General features: G+C 39.5%; 1 protein-coding gene across 1 annotated transcript; it reads right to left on the bottom strand.

The window, feature by feature from the left end:
* Positions 1-13,492: 13,492 nt before the first annotated feature.
* On the bottom strand, positions 13,493-24,059 carry LOC121883529 (myosin heavy chain, fast skeletal muscle-like). Its single transcript, XM_042391828.1, has 38 exons — positions 23,856-24,059; positions 23,459-23,602; positions 23,212-23,368; positions 23,074-23,101; positions 22,882-22,993; positions 22,702-22,794; positions 22,558-22,621; positions 22,348-22,446; positions 22,154-22,257; positions 21,924-22,062; positions 21,711-21,829; positions 21,449-21,598; positions 21,197-21,367; positions 20,807-21,113; positions 20,527-20,606; positions 20,351-20,438; positions 20,144-20,261; positions 19,913-20,036; positions 19,678-19,814; positions 19,310-19,565; positions 18,837-19,079; positions 18,547-18,723; positions 18,278-18,427; positions 18,075-18,161; positions 17,583-17,972; positions 17,295-17,421; positions 17,093-17,211; positions 16,258-16,454; positions 15,949-16,132; positions 15,696-15,861; positions 15,393-15,517; positions 14,961-15,269; positions 14,677-14,880; positions 14,442-14,567; positions 14,184-14,354; positions 13,951-14,055; positions 13,761-13,856; positions 13,493-13,636 (listed from the first exon to the last, which is right to left on the bottom strand). Exons 1-38 carry the CDS (start codon positions 24,057-24,059, stop codon positions 13,493-13,495), a joined length of 5,814 nt encoding a protein of 1,937 aa, XP_042247762.1.
* Between the last annotated feature and the right edge of the window lie 1,570 nt (positions 24,060-25,629).

A 25,629-nucleotide genomic window follows, 5' to 3' on the forward strand; every position in this document is an offset into this window, starting at 1 on the left:
AAAAGCAAAGAATATGGTTTGGGTGCTGTAGAGCTTGGTAACAGATTAAAAATTGCCTTTGTAAAAAACATATCTACTGCCATCACCAGAAATGCTCTCTCTTAAGAAAAGAAGAGGCAGGGCAAGACATGGCCCTTATTATAAATTATTATAAAGCGATATTATTACACAAAATTTATATTTTTCTGGTTTACCCAGCAAAATGATTTATAATAAAAAAGTGATTTTAAATATGGGGGATTAATTAATTATAAAAATTTGACTTGAAAGCACAAATGTGATAAAAAATCTAAAAAACAATAAGAATCTGTCAGAATCTGTGGGAAGACTTCCTGTTAGAGCTGTTGTGTCTTGGAGTTATTATGTCACATCAAAAGAATGATTTACTGCAATGATGAAGAGACACAGCAGTATCTTTTAATGGACTGTTAATTCAAAGTGCTTGGTGTACATTTTGATGTATGTTATAAATCTCTCATGTATTGTATTATGGAAGATAAACTGCCATCCAAACATACAGAACTGATGAAGATAATTACATGCATTGTATGTTTAAAACTGTGGAAAACAAGATGTTCCATGATAATGAAACAGACTGTAATCAACAGCGACACCATAATTAAACAGATACTTGCTGACCTCCGGAAGAGGAGAAGTCTGGACAAATCTCAGTACCTCCCCTGGAACATACTGGACTTATGAATTGACAGCACTTTATACACGATCACTGAACTCTATGCACTTTATAAATGTTTGCACTTTGGCACTGGCTGCACTTTATTGCTTGATGTACTGTATTTGTAATTTTGTAATATGAAGTTCAATAAAGATCTTTTCAGAAATGCAAAACTCCACAGGAGGGTGTTAATGCACCTGAAACTGTTTGGTAATGGCCAAGAGTTTAGCTAGCTAGGTAATAACCATCACTTGACTAACACAAACAGATGGATGACTCACATAGATATCCTATATAGAGACAAAAGTTTTGCTTGTCTTCATGATCTTGCTCTCCCGTCACTTTCTCATCAATACAGATCAAAACTGCATGACAATACAATTTTGAAATCATCCCTTTCATTATGCTTTTCATGACAGCTTTACAATGTTTTAATTTTGAAAGTTTAATATTGTGTGTTAGGCGGCAAACATAGATTTTGCAAAGCATTCAAATATCACAGGGAGAGGGACAGCTCACAACTCCTGTGGAGCTCAGCTATCAGTGATGACACACAAACAATTTATGAGACTTTCTGAGACAGCTTTCCTGTCATGGTGTTGTTTGTTTTGGTGTTTGTTTTTGTGTTTGGGGTTGTTCTGTGTTTCCTTTCCCCCCCTCCCTCTTTCTGTTTCTCTCCCTGGCAGTGTGTGCAGTGTATGGCAGGTGCTCATCAGTAATCACTCCTGCCATAAAAGCCTGGTCAAGACACCACTCCTGTGCCAGATTATCCCGTTGCAGTTGGTAACTATGAGTCCCTGATGATTCCCTTGTTCTCCAGAGCTTCTTGTGACTTACTCAAGCTTCTTTGAGTTTTCATCTCTTGTTATTTAGAGTATGGACTGACCTGAGTTTCTTTCCTGTGTATAGTTTTCTAGTGTGCCTTGCCTGCAGTCTCCAGTACTGCTGTTTTTCTGGTGCTCAGCCTCGGTGGATCTGCTGGTCAATTTGCCACCTCACCTGCAACGCCAGCCAGCCCTCAGCCACCACTTCCAGCCTCTTGCCTTTTTTCATTGAGACATTATTCTTTCAATAAACACCCCAAGATCTACCCTTGCCTCTATCTCTGCATTTTGGGATCCAAACTCCAAAACTTAAAACATAACATTTCCAGGATGTAAAACTGTATAAATAAGAATGCATATTTAATAAGAAATGTTTACACTGTTTAGGACCCCTTGAATTGACAACATAGTTTTTGTTGTACAAAATTGTTATATGTCCATGTTTGCCTTTTTGTTGTTAACATTGTAGATCATGTGTAGCAAATCATGACCACTGGACACACTGAACCCATTAAAATGCATCACAAATACTGTCATTGTGATGACTCTTTCTTAACTCAAAATTTGTAATTTGGAGACACACCATAAATAATATATACATTTATGCATGGATTTTTATTTGGGCTGCTTACATTCTATTTATGAGCAAGCATGAGAGTAACTTCAAAATATATATTGTGTAATTTATCAAATACCAAATCTCTCTACTGTAATATATATGATAGTGTATATGATGGACTTAGGAGCAGTTGTCAATCCAGTTTGGAAGAGAATCAGGAGAAGTCACATTTTCTGAATCACTGGAGTTTGGGTTGGTGAAACGAAAATGTTGTGGGGACTTGAGGCGTGAGGCTGAAGTTGAAATAGTGCAAATGTTAGGCCACATTCATGGTTGAGCAGAGGGTGTGTGTGTGTTTGTGCTCTAGAAAGTTACCACTGTGAAACAATCAGAAAATAACGTCTTATTGATTGGCTTTCTCCTACCAGCGCTCCCTCTCTTCATTCACTGTCTAGCTCACTCAACCATAGCTGCTCTCTCTCTCTCTCTCTCTCTCTCTCTCTCTCTCTCTCTCTCTCTCTCTCTCTCTCTCTCTCTCTCTCTCTCTCTCTCTCTCTCTCTCTCTCTCAGATTAGAAACCTATATTGCCAAAGCAGAACAGAAAATTATAAATATTGACAGATGATTGATTAATAATTACACAATAATATGCAAATATCAACAATAATATTAAATACAATAAAAGGCAAAAGGGTTTTTTTTACCGATCTAATCACACAGAAACATGTACTACAGAGCTTGTTTCTCTCAGAGAATGACAAGATTTAACATATTTTGCAGCTATTACTACTATTATTTTCTCTCTCTCTCTCTCTCTCTCTCTCTCTCTCTCTCTCTCTCTTAACGTTATCAAATGAAGAGAATTGCCCCCCCACCCCCCGAGAGTAACGTCTTTGCTCTGATCAGTCTGATCGCTGGCTGACGTGACGCCGGGTTGCGGTTATCCAAAAATTGACTCTGGGTCAACTGCCCGGCCGCAGGGCGCTGTGGCACTGCGGCCAAAACGCCCGCAGTCTTAACACACTACCCCTCAATGGGAGGACTGACGTTTGCGCCGCACCGCCTGATTTGGTCTTAATACGCCTTAGAAAAACTAAAATTAATGATAATTTGGAATGGGAAGGTTTGGATTGTCTTTAACTTGTATTAGCTAGTTGTGTATGAGTGTAAATTGTTTTATTTGACCAAATACAAGCATTTGTGCATTAACGTAAGCCTGTTAAGTATACATGAAACACATTATTTGTGTTTAATTGTGTTTAATACTTTCCAACATTAGGATTTATGTCACTATTAGAATTTTATTCCAATTCTAGTAATCTCTATTTTATAATCCCTCTGTCACTCTGCTATGTAAAATATTTGATTGCAGTACAGTACATTATATAAACTATCGAAATACAACGTTCTGCTTTGTATTTTTTCCATTTGAATTACTTGGTATATGTATTTTTAATTGAAATGAATGATATTTTAATTCCGTGTAGGGTAAAAATACTTAATCTGTGTATTAGATGTGCTGTGAGTGATATATCAGATTTTATTAGAGGCATGTGCAATTTATTTGATGACTGCACACATTTTCCGTTAGGGTAAGGTTATATAGCATGATCAGAAATAGAAAGGCATTTGAAAATCTGGCCATATGTGTCGCTAAGCAAACTGATGTCAGAGACTACTGGAGTACATACAAGGTGGTACATAAGGTGTTATATGCCTGCGTAGTTGTGTGATTTCATCAGTAATGTATGACTTCTATTTCATCTACAACTACACGTCCTGCTTTCCTACATGCAGATACCACGATGTGTATAGCCAATGAATTTAGCATGTGTTGCTCATACAGTAAGTGTTTGAAGAGAACTTTGTGTAATTTATGCACAGATGTTTTGGCTTTGTTTTGCTGTGATAACTGCGAAATTGTGTTTCAAATCATTTCAGTTGATAAGAGAGTTTGTAGGTTTTTCTGTGCAGTTCATGATTGCTTACAGCTTTGAAATTGCTTTGGTTCAAAGGAGATGTAGTGTGGCATGCTTAGCTTACTGTAAGATAATAGAGGTGGAATGTCATTACTGCCAAGGTTTCAGAGCTCATTTATTGCTCTTAAATTTTGCAATCGATTGCACAATTGGTATTTTTGCGGTGAAACGCAAAAAGCACAACTGCATTGAGCAGTCTGTTTTCATAGAGATTTTTAGAGCGTCCTTGCATGAATGTTTCAGTTTTTAATTATTTTTTTTTAACGGTAATTATGTAAGCTCTTTGTCACTTGTGCATACATTCATAATTAAAGACTTCACCAAAATACGATTCACTGTTTTTCATTTGTTAGGTCCTTACATGGACTACCCTGATTAGCAACTTTTAAAACGTATGCTGGATTTTGTCAGTTTTCCTATTTTAGCATTAACTGGATACCAGCTCTGAGTAAGAATTTAGGGAAGACTGTCGTCACTCCCCACCCCCCCACCCCCACTATTGAAGCACTTGTTGCTGGATGGACTCATTCAAATCTGTGTAATAAAATTCAGTCATTTTTTAAAACATTTTACATTGAACATGTGTATTGCTTTTGTAATGCTAAATTGATGCAGAGTAAGTGGTCAACGTCTGCTGATTGGACTTTCTTCAACCTAATCTGCAGTATGTACTATAGTGCAATGTCATTTTTAATTTCACTGAAAAAAAGTTTGTACTTTTTGAAATATGACATTTCTGGGCACAGAATTCAAAATCTATACAGAGACATAATCCTATATGCTGTTCCATCTCGAGTAGTGGTTCTCAAATTGGGCACCGGGGACCCCCCGGGGTCCTTGAGGGGGCTCCAGGGGGTCCCAAGCAAAAAAGAGATTCATTTCATGAGATCACTTTTGTTGTGATTTGGTGCTATATAAATAAAACTGAATTGAATTGAATTTATTTTCAATATAATTCCATCCATAATAGTGACAAAATGTATGACTATTTTTGGTTTCTGCAATAAAACATCTAAAAGTAAAATCCTTATCAGATGGGGGTCCTTGACGTTAAAAAGTTTGAGAACCATTGATCTAGAGAATTCTTGAAATAACTTTCAATGAAAATGTGCACACATAAATTTCAGGTGCTAAAACGTGATGATGAAAATTTCCTATACATTGAATAGATTATAGTAAGTTGAGAACATACATTTTTAAAGGTTTTTTTTTGCACCTTCAAGAAATTAAACTAATCTCAGTGCAATCCCATAGCTACATCAATTGTAAATTTAATACATGGATTGAATTAGGTCAGATTAAACCTAAATGATGTTCAGTAGGAAACTGGTGTTGTACATTACAGTTAAAGATCATATTATCCCTTTATTTCTTTTTGACCTTCACGCCCTCCCATTTATAGATATTTTGATTTTTAATCTTTCTGATGAATCAAATGAGGACGTGAAATGAGTATAATGTTGCATTTTGGGGTGGGAACACCCTTTCTTGCATTATGCCACACAAGAATAGGCTACAATAAATTTGACTATTTTAAATCATTAGGGCCTGAGCCCCAAAGGGGCGAAGACCCTATTGTTTTTTGTGTGTTTGTTTCTTTCTTCTTCTTTCTTTCTTTATTATCTCGCCACTTCAGACCTAAATTTGACCCCCTAAACATGCTCAAAAATTCACCAAATTTGGCATGCACATAAGGTCTGGTGAAATATTTGATAAAATGTAAAAATTAACCCCCAAAGTGCCAAAATGTGCTCTCTAGCACCACCTATATAACTAAAATGGCCGCCACGGCCTGTAGGAATGTCGTAGAGAGATGAAACCAAAACAGACTTATTTGTCTCATCAAGACCTACAAATCATACACTGACACCCCTGACCAAAATCCAACAGGAAGTTTGCAATTAGCCTTTCAAAATAAGGCTTTGCCTCAATTTTGGCCTCTAAACAAACGCTATGTCCTCCGAGGGTGTTAATGGTATGGACTTCAAACTTTGATACATGACTTATGAGACTGTGCTGAAAAAAAGTTGTTCAAAACTTTGAAATAATTCGAATGGTTTGGATTTTATAAACCGAGATTGGCAGTGCCACATCACCTTTACAATGTAAAGCAATGGGGAGGCATGACCTTTGTGTCAAACAGAGGTTTCTGACATCTAAACTATAAGTCTGACCACTTTCAAACCTGTATCAATGGATTCGCAACGGAATTTCCTACAAAAACCATTATTTTTAATGTAAGATTTGGCCAAAGTAATGGGATTTATTAGGAGATTTCACAAGAAGAGTACTTTAACATTTCCCTCTCCAACTGAGAGGGAGAGAGAGAGAGAGAGGGGGGGGTGTCTTCATATTTAAGACCATGAGCAAAAGTTCATTGCTGTTTCTTGCTGTAAGTGTGTTACAGAATAAATGGAAAACAAAGTTTTATTTGTCTCCCCCTTTTTTTGCTGATCCTAAAAATGATCCGATCCGTGACTCAAATCCGTGATACGATCCGAACTGTGAGTTTTGTGATGATGTATGTCGTGCACATAGATAAAAGTGTGTAAATCATGTATTTGATACATGCATTAATACTTTCCGATGTGAACCTACACTTTTAGATCAGTTAATGTTTTTAGTGTTCAGTGCACTTTCTAGTATTGAGCACTGATCTGAACCTGTATCACATTATAAGCTTTGTGGTACTTTGTGTATTTCTGTATACTAAGAAAATACATAGGAAACACGTGTAAATCATGTCATATCTTGTCTGTTTTTGACGAGAACATAAATCTGTTGTCACAGTAGAACAATACTATAAATTTGAATTTCACTTTGGTGGTAAAATAAGACATCTGAACCACTCCATGACTAAAATGAGCTCTTCTTTGTTTAGAAACAATATGTATATGCTAAATGTCTTTAAAGAAGCAGCCTTTACACCACTCAGGGGTTTTTGTTTTTGAAAGCCACCTACCCCTCCGATTTCATCAGGTGGGGGACAGTGATATAGTTTGATGCGGTTTGTTGTAAGATTCCATGTTGGTTTTCCTCCTGTCCTCCCCAATTTTTTGAGTCACCAGCCGCCACTGGTGTGACGGTTGAATGCAACTCATTTTTGTAGGATACAGCACAAAGGGCTATATACATACAGTACATTATATACAAACTTTGTATGAAGTTTGGTGTTATTATTATTTATTTTACAATAATTATAGGTCTTATATTTATAATTCAGTAGTGGGGATGACCTATGAGGGAAAGGGAAAAAATGGAGTGAGGGTGACAGTTTAGTGTTAAAGTGCTGTAGAAAAATACCATCAAAACTAAAATTTGTAGCTCTGTACTGCAGTTCTTCCTTTATTAGGGCCTGAGCACCTAGCGGTTCGCTCACACTCTCCATTAAAATATATGAGTATTTTTCTGTTTCCAGCTGCGGTTACTTATCATCTCTACACACCTGACAGTACACGTTTCAATCAAACTTTGACCAGGTCATGTGAGTTAAAGGTCTTTACTTTTCTAAAAATAGACTTGATGAAAATTAGGTAATTAATTTGTTTTACACACAAACTCATCAAGAGTTTTCAATTTACTAATTGAAATGCAAGTGAATGGGCCCAAAACTTGGGCCCAAACATACACAGGTATGAGCAAGGTAGACATGTCTCACCCTTCAGAAAATTCTCATCCTCACACCGTTGACATTTGATGTTTTGACATGACAGAGGAAGTTGCTATAACTTTATTGTAAATGCTTCAGTCTGCACCAAACTTCTCTCGGCCTGAACACGTCTACATGACAATATTCCATCTGTGATGCAAACTGGTTGTATTGCACCCCCTACAACATTTCAGCAAAGCAGCCCCAGCAGCGGGCAAAACAGTGGACAAAGAAAGTGATATTTATCTCCTTCTTGCACTGTCTGAAAACAGCCCGGGTCTGAAGACATCTACATGCCTGTAGGAGTATTAATACTTTATTAATGAATTATTCGTCATTAGGGCACCACCTCCTTTTTGGTTAGGATTTGTTAGTGTCAGGAGGGAGCACTAACCCTTGTTCAGTTTAATCAATGAATCAGTCTCTCTTCTTCTTCTTCTTCTTCTTCTTATCTAACTAATAAAACAAAACAAATTAAGTTGTTGCAATAAAAGGTTAACTAGGATATATTTGGTTGAAAAACAAATAAAAGAGACGTCTTAAGAGCTTTCTTGAGTTCTTGGAGGCCAGCTCAAAGAGGAATCTCTTTGAGGCTGTTTTTATAAGTTAGAATAAAACGGGAGGAGTTTGGGTGTGTTCTAAAGGGTTTCGCGCCAAATTATTGATGAATATTCAATTTCTTTGTTCTAGGGGTTTAGGTGTGGCTAGTGCTTTGCAGCCTGCGTCTCCCCTAATTCTGAGTTTTTACATGCAAAAACTTACACTTCAAGTCACTGTTGCCTATTATTTCACATTAAAGCTGTAAACACATTCTTTTCATAATGTCCAAACATTCATGATATTTCTGATTAATAATGGCCCTGTCAGCTTGTATCATATTTGTAAAAACATTCAAAATCAGTTAAGCAATTTACATGAGTCATGATAAATCAGTTCTTCTAATAACATTAACCTTCATATTAACACCTCATGATGTCTAAGCATACAACCTTCATTAGTTCAACTTTCTCAAACTATCTACACATCTTAAACCATCTACTGAAATAAAGTTTAAACTATAGTGAAAGGAAATAAAGTTAGGCAGCACGTATGTGATTAAATTACTTTCAGAAACATATTTAAATATAAGTTGACACAACTTACTTCATAATATAAAATCATTCAACATGACTATTGTTTAACAAAAAAAAAGAAACTTTAAACTCAAATCCTTCAAATATTATCTTTACATTCCTATTATTTTAGAAACTTCAATATTTCAACCAAACTACTTGTCTAATTTAACTACTAAAATATGATTGTTTATGAAGTTAATGGATCACAAGTTAAACACTTAAAATACAAATACATGGTTATTAAACATTCATTAACTCTTCACATAAGGGGATTTAACTCTTGTCAATAGAGGAGCAGTATTGTTACCTGTTAGCATAAAAGGATAATACAATCTAAGTCTTATATCTCTTTAGTAGATAGTCATACACTTCTGAAAGTTATACCATTCTTCTTGTATTTACATGACAAATAATATGATATAAGTTACATGATGATTAGACATTTAATTTACTTGAATTTCAGGTTTGTCTCAGGTTTGAAAGGGGCTTCACGAAGTCCTCAGGTATGTGGATTAGTTTATGGCTTTGGTGATAAGAGTCTTCTATCTGTAAGGTGGGAGTTGTTTTCCTCCAGTCCAAGTGGCCTTTAGTGTCATTTCATGCTTTTAGTTTGTGTCGTAATTCAACTTATCGAAATGGTGTATTAGGAGGTGTTTCTGAGTCTGTTGAGCATCACTGATCGAACCCCCACTTGTAGGGTTACAAAGGTCAGTTCTGCAGGCCGAGGGTCTGCTCTTACAAACTTAGGAATCCAGGGAGTCTGTCTCTTATATTCCTTAAGAATCAAAGATTAGTTAACAGAATTAAAGAACAAGCGGTTGTCCTCCTACATGCCCGTGACAGAAGCCCTTCGATTGCACCACGGCCTGACGTGCGTGGAGGCGCAAGGGCCCATTCAACGCTGCCTGCAGCTTTAATTGCCATTTATGATAGCATTTTGTGAAGTGCAGCAGAATATGGCCACATTTAACCATACAAATGTATTGTCTCACAACCAAAAGCTACTACCTCTTGAGGTTCCATATATTTTTTTGATTGATACATTATTTGAAGATCTTGTCATAAGTGGTATGTATCAGGAAGCAGGGGAAGTACTCACATGCAGACTACAGTGGCAGGACAGGAACAGTCTAGTGAGTTCATTGTCAAAAGTGAAGATACAAAAGCTTACAGGCATGGGTGTCAAGTCCAAACTGTCCAAACAGTAGTGGTATTAGATTCACAGAGTTGCAGGGATGAGATTTGGAAAAGTCTAGCAGGCAGGCAAGCTGGTGCAGGTTCTGGTAACCAAAAACAGAAGCTCAAGAGCACTGACAAAAAGCAACATGACAACAACAATGATCTGACAAGGGAACAAAACATATGGGCCAGTATATGAAGTGAGTGGCTGATGAGGGAATGAGTTGCAGGTGAGGAGTGAGCGTTGTAGGACAGGTAGCTGTAGGACTGATGAGAAATGGGAACAGGTGTGTTGATGGGAAAAAGAGGGAAAGTCTCTGGGCATCTGGTGGACAGTTTGAGGATGGCGGGTCTGGGGAGTTGGAGGACAGAACATGGCCTGGGAGAAGTAAACAGGGACTGGAGACAGAGACAGAGAGTAATGCAGAGGGCTGGGAATGAGAGCGTGTGGCTGCACGGAGGGACTTAGGAGCAGATTGTAACAGATCCGAATTAAAATGAATAAATAATTAAATAAATTGGACTCAATGGTTAATGCTCTCCTCCAATTACACACATGCTATCACCTACTGAAATGTACATGTATGTAGCCGGTCACTCAGGATGTGCCTACCGATTACATGTGTCTCACACAGTATATAAGGCAGTGATTCACTGCCACTCTTATTCTTCTCACTTCAGGTTTGTCCAGTGCCCTGCCATCACCACTGCGACCACTGCGTCCACTGCGGCCACTGCCTCTAGTCTGTGTCAACAACATCACTGAACTTCGGAAATCCACCTCCAACTTCAGTTCACTAATGTAGGACACTACATGTCTGCTTAGTGTTAACACTGTCTCCCATTGTTCCCGCCGCTATCCTTCATGGAACCGGCATACTAGTTTTATCTCTCGGGTTAACCACCAGTGGCATTATCTCCTCCTTAATAAGGAGTAATTGTCATACGGCAGAAGTATTGGTTTTATTTGATTTTTTATATTTGATTTTTTTTTGTTTGCTGTGCTTTTATTATGCATGATTTTAGATTGTATTTAGAATTGTTATTATTGTGCTTGCTTTTATGTTTGTTTGCATGCTTTTAGTTTGAAATCTGCCATGTTGTGTTGAGAGTGTTTACTCCCTGCCACTGATTGCTAAACCCCTACACCTGTTTGAGCCCTTGTATTTGATAGACTTTGAAATTACCCAATGGGAAAGGAGACTGCAGCCTAACAAGCCAATGACGCATCAGGAGGAGGGACTAAAACAGTTGGGACACAAATAAAGCCCAGGGAAAAACAACATGGCGCAGCGCAGGAAAAAAGAGAAAACGGACAAAGGAATCAGGGGTGGAGGAACAGAAGAACACGAGTCTGGAGGGAGGACGACAGCAGATGAGGAGCAGTAGTTAGCCCTGCCTGCAGTCGAGGTATGATCCAGGTGTGGGCAGCTTGGCTATGGAGCCTCCCTCTCTCCCTTTGCATACCTAGGGGTGGAATCACGGGGGAAGGGGGAGACAGGGAGAAGGGCCGCAAGCTGCCTCACCATGGCAACCCGAGACTGCAGGTGGGGTGATGCTTCCCAGCCCTCCATCCGTTCCCCTCCAGACAGCCAGAGGATGTGCCAGAGAGAGCCGGAGAAGAGCCAGAGCAGAGCCAGAGCAGAGCCGACATCACACAGCGTACTATGGCGCAACACACAAGGGGCAGAGTACAAACTCTGCCCAAAAGTGTGAGTACAAGGAAAGGAGTACGCTTGGTCTTAGTGCAGGGCAAGTGTTGTGAGGGCAAATTACTGCTGATTGCATCTTGTGTCTTTAGTGAGCAGCAGTGGCTGCGGACCATGTGGGGTGGCGGTGGCTTCGAAAAGACAGACTGGACTGCTGACGAACCTCGAACTTCAGGCGGTGCTCCTGGTTCTCCAGCACTTCCTGACTCTGGTGTGCTATGGAGAGGGGGTGGCTCGTAAAGGCCTATCCAAGAAGTGCCTAGCTAGTTGGCTTTGTGAGTGCATCTCCAAAGCCTACTGGCAGGCAGATGAGGACCCCCCCCCCCCACCATGGCCGAGTGCATTGCACATGTGGTGTAGCAGCGTCAATGGCCTTATTCAGTGGGGTGAGTTTCAAGGACATGCATGGCAGTGTCCTGGTCTTTGATAGCATCTTCAAGGTCCATGCTCGTAGGGGCGACTCAGGACTTGTGAAAAGGGTGGTGTGAGTGTCAGCTGTGGTACACCTGATCCATGATGACTCAGGGAATGAGGTGTGCAGGGTGTCTGTTGTATGGTTTTTGATCTCTGCCATGGTCCACCCAGTTTTATGTTCATGTTAACTGGGCTGGGTTGGGCCCCCTACTGCTCTGCTGAAGAAGCTCAGATTATAAAGTGGTAGAAGGGCTGCGGCAACTAACCTATAGCCACTTGAGCTCATTGAGGCTGTCTGATGACATGTGGCGGCAGGGCAAACATTCATCAGGCTCCACATACTGTACCCATAAAGTCGAGTAGAGGACAGATATAGAAAGGAGGTTATGACATTGTAACCATACTTCCATAAGCACAGGCGGAGCCCTCTACCTATGGACACTGCCGTTCCTACGCCGTTCACTGAAGTGGTTTCTGGATGAGAGCAGCAGCGGAGTGCTGCTTATATACTGTGCGAGACACATGTAATCAGTATGCGCGTCCTGATTGGCTACATACATGCAAATTTCAGTGGGTGACTGTGGAGGAAAGTATTACCCATAGAGTCCAGTAGAGGGCTCCGCCTGTGCTTATAGATCTAGGGTTACAGTATTGTAACCTTTGTTATATAGAATGGTGAACATATTTTTGTTAATGGTATCATGAAAAGTGTAGCGAAGTTCATTTTCCATCGGTTTGGATAATTTCCATGGTAATAGGAATTAATTGTGGCTCTGAAGGTTATATTTTGCCAATGATGATGTATTTATGTTTAAGTTATGCTTTATGCCTCTGTAAATTGTGAAGGTGTCTTTTAAGCTTGGAGCTGATGCTGCTATCACTCTTCCAAAAACTGATGCTAAGCAGAAGTTTCATTTTACCGGACATTACCATGTGGGTATGAATCATGATTATTTCTAGGAAAGGGAAACGTTAATGTTGAGCTGAAAGACTTCCCCATCCAGACAACTAGATAAGTAGTGTACTGCCACAACTTAAACTGATGCAGCTACTGTGTTGAACACTGTATGCTCACTTAAAGAGAAACCAGAGAGTAAATAATACAGAGTTAACATTATTAAATTATGAGGAAAAAAAGTTTATTGAATGAATACATTGTAAGAAGATAATTCAACAGCTAGTCCATATTTTATGAACTCTGTTGAAAGGCGCCAAAAGGATGTCTCTTATTCAGCAGCATCATGCTAGAAAGAAAACAAGAAAAAAAGATTCACAATGTATTCTTACAATAAAAAATAAATTAAAAATGGTATAAAATGTTTAGCTTATAAATAGACTTAAATAACCCCATTAAATTAAGATGCCCACAGAATAATTTTTATGAAATATCACTTGGTTACCTTTCCATGATCACGGCTCTTGGCTCTCAGCTTGTTGACCTGGGACTCAGCAATGTCAGCGCGCTCCTGAGCTTCCTCCAGCTCATGCTGGACCTTCCTGAACCTAGACAAGTGAGTGTTGGCCTGCTCCTCCTGTTATGAGTTTGGAGTTGAAGTATGTTGTATTTTTTAATATTACATCATATTAGTATGCTTTCTTTCTGTTATTGATTTGTGCTACATTCCTATATGAAAAATTACAAAAAATTTGACTCACAGCCTCCTCAGCCTGTCTCTTGTAAGCCTTCACTTTGAGCTGCAGCTTATCAACCAGATCCTGAAGTCTATGCACATTCTTCTTGTCTTCCTCAGTCTATACAAAAAAAGGAGTGTTATGGATGGAGTACAAAAAGAAAATTATGAAATTAGAAAAAATCTGAATAGCTTTGAGTTAAATGAGAAATTACCTGGTAAGTCAACTCCTTCACTCGCCGCTCATATTTGCGGACTCCCTTAACAGCATCAGCTCCACGTCTCTGCTCGGCATCAACTTCGGTTTCCAGTTCACGAACCTGTAATGTGATGTTATACAGTTTGTGAAAACCTTGTTAAGGGATTTTAGTAGTGAGAAAGATTTTTAATTTGTTCCATACATTGAAAGTGTGATTAACATCCTAAAGCGAATATATTGTGAGCATACCCTTGACTCCAGTTTCTGGAGCTGCTTCTTGCCACCCTTCATGGCAAGGTTCTCAGCCTCATCCAGACGGTGCTGCAGGTCCTTGACTGTGACCTCCAGGTTCTTCTTCATCCTCTCCAGGTGAGCACTGGTGTCCTGCTCCTTCTTCAGCTCCTCAGCCATCATGGCAGCCTGAAATGATATGCATCAAGCATGAACAAGTATTCAGTGAGAAGAATTTGAATTTTATAAAAGGAAGACTCATAAACATGAACTCACATCAGTGATAGCCTTTTTGGCTTTCTCCTCAGCATTTCTTGCTTCCTGAACAGTGTCGTCCACTTCACTCTGAACCTGCACAAGGTCAGACTCCAGCTTCTTCTTGGTGTTCAGAAGACTGGTGTTCTGGATATTAAAAAAGTCACATTTAATTTGATATTTGTTATGTATAACAAAGCTGGTATGTATACTTATTCTGTATAAAGTATCTTCTTGTGAATTATTTAACATATACCTGAGAGTGAAGCAATCCAACACGCTCACTAGCATCAACCAACTCTTGCTCAGCCACTTTGCGTCCTCTCTCTGTCTGCTCCAGAGCAGCTCTCAGCTCCTCAATCTCAGCCACCATCAGACCATTTCTGCGATCCACCATGGCAGCCTGCTCCTTCATGTCTTCCTGTCCTCTGACAGCATCATCAAGGTGCAGTTGGGCATCCTGACAACATGTGGAGGAAAAAAGAGTTAACTTTCTTTGCTCTTCAACATTTATTTATGCATTGATTATACAAAGCTCACCTTGAGCTGTCCCTGGACATTCCTCAGTTGTTTCTGGGACTCAGCAGCCTGCCTGTTGGCATGGCTCAGCTGAATCTCCATCTCATTCAGGTCTCCCTCCATCTTCTTCTTTACTCTCAGGGCATCATTCCTGCTCCTGACCTCAGAATCGAGAGTGCTCTGCATGGAGTCAATCACCCTCTGGCTGTTTCTCTTGATCTGCTCCATCTCCTCGTCCTTTTCTGCAAGCTTCCTGTCAACCTCACCTTTGATCTGGTTAAGCTCAAGCTGAACACGGAGAATCTTGGCTTCCTCATGCTCCAGTGTGCCCTAAAGGAAAAAATTGAACGTGTACCTAAAGGTTACCAGTCTTTCTTAGAAAAATTAAAGTGAAAATCAAATGAATACTTGCCATTACATAAATGCTTTTGTATTTGTAATTTAGACTTTTACCTCTGCTTCCTCCAGTGCCGACTGAATTTCAATCTTCTCAGTCTCCACAGTCTTCTTGGCTTTCTCCAGCTCATGGATGCTCTTTCCGGTCTCACCAATCTGTTCAGTCAGGTCTGAGATCTCCTCTGTAGAACACCAAGAGCCCAAATGTAGTTTAGAGAAACTTGGAAAATGCTACATACATTATATCGAGAAAATTAGGTTCTAACACCACAAAACCTCATGGCCCACACCTAGAGAAGTCAAGGAAGAACCCTTACAATCACTATAATAGTTACATTAAATATTGTGGGATTGACATACGCTGCAGGTTCTTGTTCTCTCTCTTCATGGTCTCCAGCTGATCCAGAGCCTCCTCGTAAGAGTTCTTCATCTTGAACAGTTCAGTGCTGAGAGAGCGAGCCTCCTTCTGGGCTCCTTCAAGCTCTGCCTGGCCCTCCTCATATTTCTGTTTCCATTCTGCAAGGACCTAGAATGATATAGATGAATAACAATGATTAATTACTAAGAATAATTGTGTTTCACTCGTATCAGTGTGGTTTTGATTTCCTGTTACCTTATCAAAGTTCCTCTGCTTCTTGTCAAGGTTGGCAGCCAGAGCATTAGCTCTCTCTACATCAATCATGAGGTCCTCCACCTCACCCTGTAGCCTCTGCTTGGTCTTCTCCAAAGAGGCACACTTTGAGTTCACAGCCTCAATGGACTCCTCAGCATCCTGCAGACGCTGGGCAAGCTTTTTCCTGTAGTGAAGAAGTATTTGTTAACATTCAATTGCATATTGATAGCAAAATATGTGGAATGTTATCTGGAAAAGCAAGCAATTGAATTGAAAACCAATTTAAATTGTAAAAAGGTAGTGACTTACTTGGCCTCCTCCAGCTCCTCAGTGCGCTGGATAGCATCAGTCTCATATTTGGTTCTCCACTGAGCCACTTCGCCGTTAGCCTTGGACATTCCACGCTGCAGCTCAGCTTTAGCCTCTTGCTCCTCCTCAAACTGCTCTCTGAGCAGATCACAGTCATGGCGGGCTGACTGAACAGCATGGGCCAGGGCATTCTTGGCCTGATGAACATGGCAAGATGCATTTTAACTGATCTGTTATGTATACAAATATTATCTAAATTTTGTTTCAGTACATAATTTTTCATGGTGAAACATGTTGATTGAGTAATTTAGTTTTGCATAATTTACTTTTACATCTATTAGATTTGCTATTTAGTGTAGTACAAAGGACTTAGCACCCAGGAATTCAGGTGGAAGGTGCTTGGTGAGGAAGGAGAAACAGGTTTGTTGGTGGAAGGTGCTTAAGTCATTAAAGACAAGACTGAGGAGTAGCAGCAACACTCCATGAAGAGGATTAGATCCAATTCCCACAAATCCCCTGGTCAGTTAAATGGTAATATGGTGATAACATTCCTAAACAGGCAACCCAACATTCACAGCCACTTTGCGCAGTGATTGGCCAGGTATGGTGGTGGAAAATTGAGCGATGTCTGAATTTCTCTCTCAAGCTCTCTCGGATGACATGTTGCAAGAACTTTTTTTCTTTTTTTTTATGCTTAACAGCCAGCAGATCTGGTGGGTTAGTAGTGGGTGAAGAGAAACAGGTGATTGACTACATTTGAAAAGGAGGACTAATTGCATCCCTTGTTAAAAGCTCATAATAGTACATAGTATAGTAACATGTAAACTTGTTATACCTTCACTTCTTCCTCAATGTGTCTCTTCAACTCCTCAATTTGCTGAGTGTAAGCCTGCTTGCCCCTGCTCAGCTGAGAAACAAGAGCGTCTTTCTCTTCAAGCTGGCGGGAAGACTCACCTGAATGATAAAATGTAAATGTGTTATTCATCAAAATGATCATTACTGGTTTCTATTACTACTTTTTATCACAAGTGACTCACCACTCTCTGTCTGCAGTCTTGCCCTCTGTGCACTTAGGTCATTCAGCTGGCGCACATTCTCATCATTTTTGGCCTTCAGCTCACTCAGCTGGTCCTCAAGAGTTCTGCACATTTTTTCCAAGTTGCCCTATCAAGAACACAACATTATGTATTTAAACATATTTACATGAACAAAGAAAATGCTGAGCATTTATCTAAGTTGAAAGCGACTGCCATATTTATCCATTATAGGTCATATTTCTAAGCATAATGAAAGACAGATATTTCAGTTATAAAAAAAAGACTCACTTTGGATTTAGCAACAGCCTCCATGTTGCTGGAGAGGTCATCAATCTCCATCTTGTACTCGCTCTTCTCCTTCTCAAGCTTCTGTTTGACACGCTGGAGGTTGTCAATCTGCTCTCCCAGCTCTGCAACACTGTCGGCTTGCTTCTTGCGGAGAGCTGCTGCGGTAGCTTCATGCTGCAGGGTTGACTCTTCAAGGTCACGGCGCAGCTTCTGGAACTCAGCCTCACGCTTCTTGTTCATCTCAATCTGAGCGGCTGTTGCTCCACCAGCTTCCTCAAGCCTCTCACTGATCTCCTCAAGTTCCCTGGAGAGGTCAGCCCTCTGCTTCTCCACCTTAGCCCGAGCAGCCCGCTCAGCCTCAATTTCTTCTTCCAGCTCCTCAATACGAGCCTAAGTTTGATGATAGTAATATCAAGAAGGCGTGATAACTGGAACATATTGTAACAAGATGTTTTTCAGTCACTGAGTATAGTATTCATGTCAAATACTAACCTGAAGTTCCTTGATCTTCTTCTGAAGCTGAGCACCAAGAGACTGTTCATCCTCAATCTTGCTGAGGAGCTGGCTGGTCTCAAACTCCTTCCTGGAAGAGGAAAAAAACAGTTATTGCTGTTATAGTTTTAGTTTTGACTCGGGATCACAGTGTTACATTATGGCAACAGTTCAATGTAAGGGTTAAAGATGAAAAAGAAAACTTGCTTCTTGATTTTCTCCTCAGATTGCTGCTTGTCATTCTCCAGATCCATTATGGATTCCTGGGCCAGTTTCAGATCTCCCTCAAGCTTCCTCTTGGCTCTCTCAAGGTCCATACGGAGCTTCTTCTCTTGCTCCAGTGATCCCTCAAGCTTTTGAGAAAATATTGTAATGTTGACATAAATAATGTTTTAAATTTTTATCATGGAATGTCAATTCTAACACACAAGCTAACAATACAAACATGTTATGAAAAGTAATGTTTTCTCACATCGTCCACTTGCTGTTCCAGCTTTGTCTTGGACTTGGTCAGAGTGTTGACTTTGTCTTCCTCTGCCTGGAGATCGTCCAGTGTTTGCTGGTGAGCCTCTTGGAGGGCTTTCTTCTCTTTGGTTAACTTGGCAATAGACTCATCTTGAGATGCCATCTCCTCTGTCAGGTTTTTCACCTAAAAGTGTCAGGCAAGGTGCATCATTTCCATCACTTTATATATAAGTTTGAAAGCTAACTTCATTTATTTTCTCATTTTTCATAGATTGGTAGGTTTAAACTTATTCCAACCTTGTTTTCAGTTGCATGTTTCTCCTTCTCCACTTTAGCCAAGGTGAGCTCCAAGTCATCAATATCTTTCTTCAGCTCAGAGCATTCATCCTCCAGCTTCCTCTTCTTGCCAGTCAGCTCAGCATTGATTTCCTCTTCATCTTCCAGTCTCTCAGTTGTCTCTTTGAGTTTGGCCTCGAGTTGGATCTTGCTCTTAATCAGACCTTCACACCTTTCCTCTGCATCTGAGAGGTTCTCAACTTCCTACAGTTTATTATGAACATAGAGTAAGTTAATAAGTTAGCTATTCTCTGAATGTACATAACTAACAATTAGTGTAGTGCGGATGTAACATTTGTCAATCTACATGTTTGGTCAGACACATAGAAGATAAGATGACCAGAAGAGTATGTGGCATCTTTAAATTTCACCTAGATAACTGAAAATGTTAGTGACAATATTCAATTAGTGTAGTGCGGATGTATCCTACTTACAGAAGCCACTTGCAGTTGCAGGTCATTCTTTTCCTGCAGCAGGGAAACCATCTTCTCCTCCAGCTCCTTCTTCTTGGCCAGGGCAGCAGCCAGGTCTGTTGTCATCTTCTCATAGTTCTCCTTCATCTTCATCAGCTCCTTCTCAGTCTCAGCACTCTTCAGAAGAGGCTTGATCTTGAAGTACAGATTCATCCATGGCCAGTTTTTGACATTCATGAATGAACGGACATTGTACTGAATAGTGAAGATAGCATCTCTGGAAAACGAACATAAATAAAGTGTCATTTTTACTGCAACGTGACTTAACAAAAGCAGCTTTATTTATTTCATTGGACAGAACAGTTCAGTGTACTGTATGACAATCCTACCTCCTCTCCATCATCTTAACAAACTCTGTCCTCATGAGGAATCCTCTGCAGAGAGCCTGAGTCATGGTCACCAGATTAGCCAGTTTCTCATCTCTCATCTCCTCCAGCAGACCCAGCAGACCAGCTTTGAAGAACACCTGTGTGGTTGTTTGAAGGAACTCAGTCATCAGCAAAAATTGATACAAAAGGACATATGTACATGGCATATGTATTGAAATTGTTCATAGAAATTAACCTTAGTGTGCCCAAACTTGTACTGAGTGTGATCCACATCAATGGAGCCTAACAGCTTCTCTGCAGCTTTCTTGTTGTCAATGAACTGTCCCTCAGGGATGACGCTGGCATTCAATACTTTGTATCTACAAGAGAAAATTATGTTGTTACTTAGAATGACCCCACATCTTGGCCAGCTGTTTTAACTCAGCTGATATTTAACTTGACTCGTTTATATTAAAAATTACAGTACCTCTGCTTGAAGTCACCGTAGAGGATTCTGCTGGGGAAGCCCTTTCTGCAGATTCTGATGCCTTCCAGCACACCGTTACACCTCAGCTGATGGATGACCAAGAAGTTCTCCATAAGACCTGAAAGTTGGAAATTCATATTGTTTCAAATATTTCTTTTAATCACTATGTCACATTTAGTGTGCAAAGCTGGGCTATGTGCTTCTAACCTGGGGTCTTTGATTCATTAGGAATAAGGCAACGGACAAAATGAGGGTGAGTGCTCCTCAAGTTGGTCATCAGCTTGCCCAAGTTCTCCTGTGGATCAACAACACAAGATAAATGGTCAACAATATTTCAAGATGAGGTTTTTAATTGGTATCCAAAAATATGAAACAATTCATACCCTGAAGAGAGCAGACACAGTCTGGAAGGAACCACCCTTCTTCTTTCCACCCTTTTTGCCGCCACCACCACCAGCAGCCTCTGTTTTCACAAACATAGTAATTAAATAAATAGTAATTAATGGCACTAAATAAATAACTTTGTAGAATCTCTTTTAAGTTTTCTTCTCTGTGGAAAGGGTATTTTTTAATTAAGTCAAATGCATGAATATATTACCACAGAGTACTCATCAGCTTTATACTATGCCTGAACCAAGTAACACACAGTTTCTAATTTCTTACCATCACCTCCGCCGTGTTTTGCATACAGGAAGGCCAGAAGTTTGTTTGAGGCCTTCTGATAGAGCTGGACAACTGAGTCATTCAGGGGGTCCTTGTTCTTGTCCAACCAGCCAGTGATATTGTAGTCCACTGTACCAGCATAGTGAACCAGGGAGAAGTGAGCCTCAGGCTTGCCCTTTGCAGGTTTTGGCTTCTCAAAGGCCTTGGTCTTTCCAAGATGCTGATCATGCAGCTTGTTCTTGAAAGTTGTGTCAGAGGCCTTGGGGAACATGCACTCCTCTTCAAGGATGGAGAAGATGCCCATTGGCTGAGGAAAAAAAAAAATCACATAATGGAAGAAAACATTTGCACATGAATCAAGAAGTCACTTTGACCTTATTGACTGCTCACCTTCTCAATAAGCTCAATGCAGGCAGCCAAGTCCATACCGAAGTCAATGAACTCCCAGACAATGCCCTCTTTCTTGTACTCCTCTTGCTCCAGGACAAACATGTGGTGGTTGAAGAACTGTTGCAGTTTCTCATTGGTGAAGTTGATGCAGAGTTGCTCCAAGCTGTTGAACTGCAATTACATGAATGTATTAAATTGCATATCAAAATATTGTTGATCTTTGAATTGCTCAGACACTTTCCAGCTACTCACATCAAAGATCTCAAATCCAGCGATATCCAACACTCCAATGAAGAACTGTCTTGGCTGCTTTGTGTCCAGCATCTCATTGATACGGATGACCATCCACAAGAACATTTTCTCATAGATAGACTTGCACAGAGCCATGACAGAATTGTGGACCTAGAAAAAAACATTTTAGAATGAGATTTTGTCAGAATAATATTTTCATGTCAAAATGCAAATATTGCCCTTTTATATATTATTTTCAAACAATACATTTTCTTTATCTTACCTGTGGGACAGTCTGACCTTTGGTCACCATCTCATTTCCGACCTTGACTCTAGGGTAACACAGAGCTTTGAGCATATCAGCTGAGTTCAGGCCCAGGAGGTAGGCGATTTTATCAGCCACTGATGGAAAAACAAACCTTTAGCTTTATCTGTGAACTGGTACATGTTTTGAAATATACATACTAACCGCACAAGATATCATTATCAGAATTACCCTCAGTGCCATCAGGTTCAGCCTGCTCCTCACGCTGCTTTTGCTTGAATTGCATGTTGCCATGATGCATCACAGCACCAGTCAGCTTGTAGATGCCCATCTTCTCCTCAGCATTGAAGCCCAAGATGTCAATAGCAGTCTACATTGTACATGAAGCATAGTTATTGGTATTTGAACCATTTTCCCCAGTTGTCTTAGGCAATATCTATTTAACTGAAATGTTTTCTTACATCTGTTGCAATGAACTCCTCCACGTCATTAATGCTTTTGACAGTGATTTCACCCTGACTGACCATTGGGTAGTCATAGGGGTTGGTGGTGATCAGAAGACCCTCTAGAGGAGCACAGTAACGATACCTATTAGTGTTTAGTGTTGTCTTTGGTATTATTTCAATGTCATTTTCAAATTTGCATAGTAACATACCCAGGAGCTCAGGCTTGTGGCCAGTCATCAGCTGATAGAAGATGTGGTAGCTCCTCTCAGCAGACAACTGGAAGGTTACACGAGACTTCTCCAGCAGATCTAAGAAAAACAACAACAAAAAAAAAAAAAAACATCAGCTTTATTATTACTTTATCAAAGACCAGATTATAGCCCAGATGAGTCTTGAGTCATACCATGGTTGAAACTTACATGTTTCAATATCAGCTGAAGCCAGCTTTCCAGAAGAGCCAAAGTGGATTCTGATGAATTTACCCTAGAGAGCCAGACCATTGAAAACATCAGTTTTTGTAATTTAGCAACAAAATGTCTTGAGATTTTCCCTGGATTACTTACAAAACGAGAGGAGTTGTCATTCCTCACAGTCTTGGCATTACCATAGGACTCCAGCAGAGGGTTGGCTGCAACAATTTGGTCCTCAAGGGAGCCCTGCAAGAGAGGATTTGAGTTACACAAGCTAAACATTCAAATTAACTATCCTCTGACGATCAGTTTTATCTTAAACAACCAATTTACCTGCATCTTGCCAGGTGTTGGCTCAGACTTCTTGGCTCCAATAGCTGCAATTGTTGCAAAGTATTGGATGACACGCTTGGTGTTGACAGTCTTTCCTGCACCGGATTCTCCACTGGGGTATAAGAGACACATGTCAAGAATCTGCTTTATCGTCATTATATGATTTAGCATTACAGTTTCTGTTATACTTACGTAATCAGGATAGACTGGTTCTCACGATCTGAAATGCAAACAAACATTTCACATGAATTCCAGTTTTGTAATTCCTTCAATAAACTCATGTTCAAGTTTAATTCCTACACAATTTAACACTGCTAACTTTGACCTTACCTGTGTGCATGAACTGATAGGCATTATCAGAGATGGAGAAGATGTGAGGTGGTGCCTCAATCCTCTTCTTGCCTCTGTATCCTCCCACAACTACAGAATCATATACTGGAAGCCACTTGTAGGGATTCACCACAACGCAAAACAGCCCAGAGTAGGTCTGTAATAGCACAAATAGAAAATAAACATAGTGTTAACATTTAGATATGCAGATATAAATGCACATCGCATTAGTAAAGTGGAAACTCACGTAGATCATCCAGGATGCAAAACGCTCTTTGAGGTTATACAACACACAGGGCTCGTTGAGGTGGGTCATCATGGCCATGTCCTCAATTTTATCAAACTTTGGAGGGTTCCTGGGAAAGATTTCATCTTCTTTCACAGTGAGTGTCTGAAGAGATATAGTAAAAATACAGTAAAAATGTTTTTACTAAGATTTTTTTTTCTTCAAATTTAGAGTTAATCAGATGGATGTCCTTGTTAACCACTGTGTCAGTTTGAATTTAAAACCACTACATGTTTTCCTAAGATATAATTTTAATAAATGTTAATGGAAATAATGGCATCCTCCTACATAGAACAGGGTCTTCAATGGAAATAGATGGGAAAATGTTGTTAAAAAAGTAAAATAATGAATTGCCTACCTTACCACAGTCTGTTTCAACTGTGGCTTTGCCACCCTCTTTCTTCACAAGTTTACCCTTGAGATACATCTCCTCCTTATCAGTCACAAAGAAGGCGGTTTTGGCATCAAAAGGAGCAGTTTGTGCTTCAATCCTCTCCTTCTCTGGCTTCCGGAGGTAGATGGCCGCCGGGCCATAGCACTCCATCTCCGCGTCTGTGCTCATGTTGGCACTTTAGTGGAGACTGAAAAAATGGAGTTAAAATATCAGCATGATGTCGTAATGGTGTTGTATCCATCTGATGTTGGAGATTTTGACATTTTTTACCTCAGCTGGTTCCAGAAAATGATGAGTGGCACAGTATCTGGTGGAGTCAAGATGCTATAAAAAAGATGATTAAACATGAGTACAATAACTTTTTTCAGTTTGGTTTTCTCATTTTAAATCTTCCTGGCAGAATGTCAATTTGAGAGCAGTGGAGCGTGAAGGTGATAAGTGCTAGCTGTATTCAGTTGAATCATGAAAGTTCAATTCTCTCCCACCCCCTTAACTGCCCTCCACACCCAGAGAAATAGTACTGCTCTTAATCATCACTTAGTATACAGTATGTGTTGAGACAGGATGTGTACTGGACGTCAACACAAATGAATTAATTGTGCGATTTCTGGAAAAAAAAAGAAAGAAACTACTTACATGTTTTAAGAGTATTTCAAGTAAATTTTTTTGGAATAATGTCTACTCAAGACTACTTTGATATGACATGTAATTTCACCTGAATATCATCTAAAACAAAGATAACTCTGACAAAGAATCATTGACAATATGCATTAGCAACACATTAACTTTACCCACTGATCAATAGGAATTCAAACTAAGATCACAGTCGATACACTCACCTGTGTTGGGTGCCTACCAGTTCATGCAGAAGTCCAGGGCTGCCTCTTTTATAGAGGGTGGGAGTGCTTGGTCAGCTGTCGTCTCTCACCCAGTTTGGTCATGGCCTCATCCTGCTGCTTATTTTGTGGCAGTGATGTTTATGCAGCTTTTAAGCATTTTTATTTGTAACTAGAATTTGAAAACATACATAATACATAATGCAGCGTGATGTTGTACCAATTAATTTGATTTCACAAATGTGAATGTGACACGCAATATGGGTGTTAAAATACTGAATAAAATGTAAAATGTGAATAAAAATGTGACCATTGTTTATTGGGAAAATTGAATATTTACAGTATTTACATTGCTAATAAACTTTATATAAATTATACTGAAGGCAAATAATTTTAATTTATTTTCAACATACTTGCTTTCATCAGAAATGTTGACTAAAACATTAAAAGAAAAAAAAGAGAAATTGTAGAGTAGGAGAAAAGACTGTCAGACATGAACACACTCAAATAAGATGTCAGTAAACCAAATAGGACCCAAGGGTCTGCTTAAGGAAGTATAAATATAAAATTATTTAGAGCAAAAGAAGGAGCTCATTAATTTCTCACCTATATTAACTCAGTGAGTTACAAACTTGCTATTATAAATGTTGTAGTGTATATATGTTTTGTATACAATTCCAATAAATGTAGCTCTTGATTTAAAGGTCATGAAAGTTGAAACATGTAGTTAACATCAAAAATCTTTTTTTTAATTCATGGACAGCTTTGGGGGTTGGTTTTGGAAACTCATCCTGATTCCATTGGTATTCAGTTGCAGGACACTTGCATGTTCGAGATCTTTGAAACTTCACCCCCAAATGACACTAATATAAGACAGCTTTCAACACACTTAATTAAATACT

Source organism: Thunnus maccoyii, chromosome 18 (assembly GCF_910596095.1).
Source record: "Thunnus maccoyii chromosome 18, fThuMac1.1, whole genome shotgun sequence".
NCBI classification, from domain to species: Eukaryota; Metazoa; Chordata; class Actinopteri; order Scombriformes; family Scombridae; genus Thunnus; species Thunnus maccoyii.

Bases quoted from the DNA above. Each gene is read 5' to 3' on its own strand.
- LOC121883529 (XM_042391828.1), bottom strand. From the start codon at position 24,059: ATGAGCACAGACGCGGAGATGGAGTGCTATGGCCCGGCGGCCATCTAC. The intron at 19,080-19,309 runs GTAAGTAGGATA...AATAAACTGTAG, and splicing joins TGCAACTGCAAGTGGCTTCT to GAAGTTGAGAACCTCTCAGA. The intron at 14,568-14,676 runs GTATATGTTAAA...TTTAATATCCAG, and splicing joins TTGGATTGCTTCACTCTCAG to AACACCAGTCTTCTGAACAC.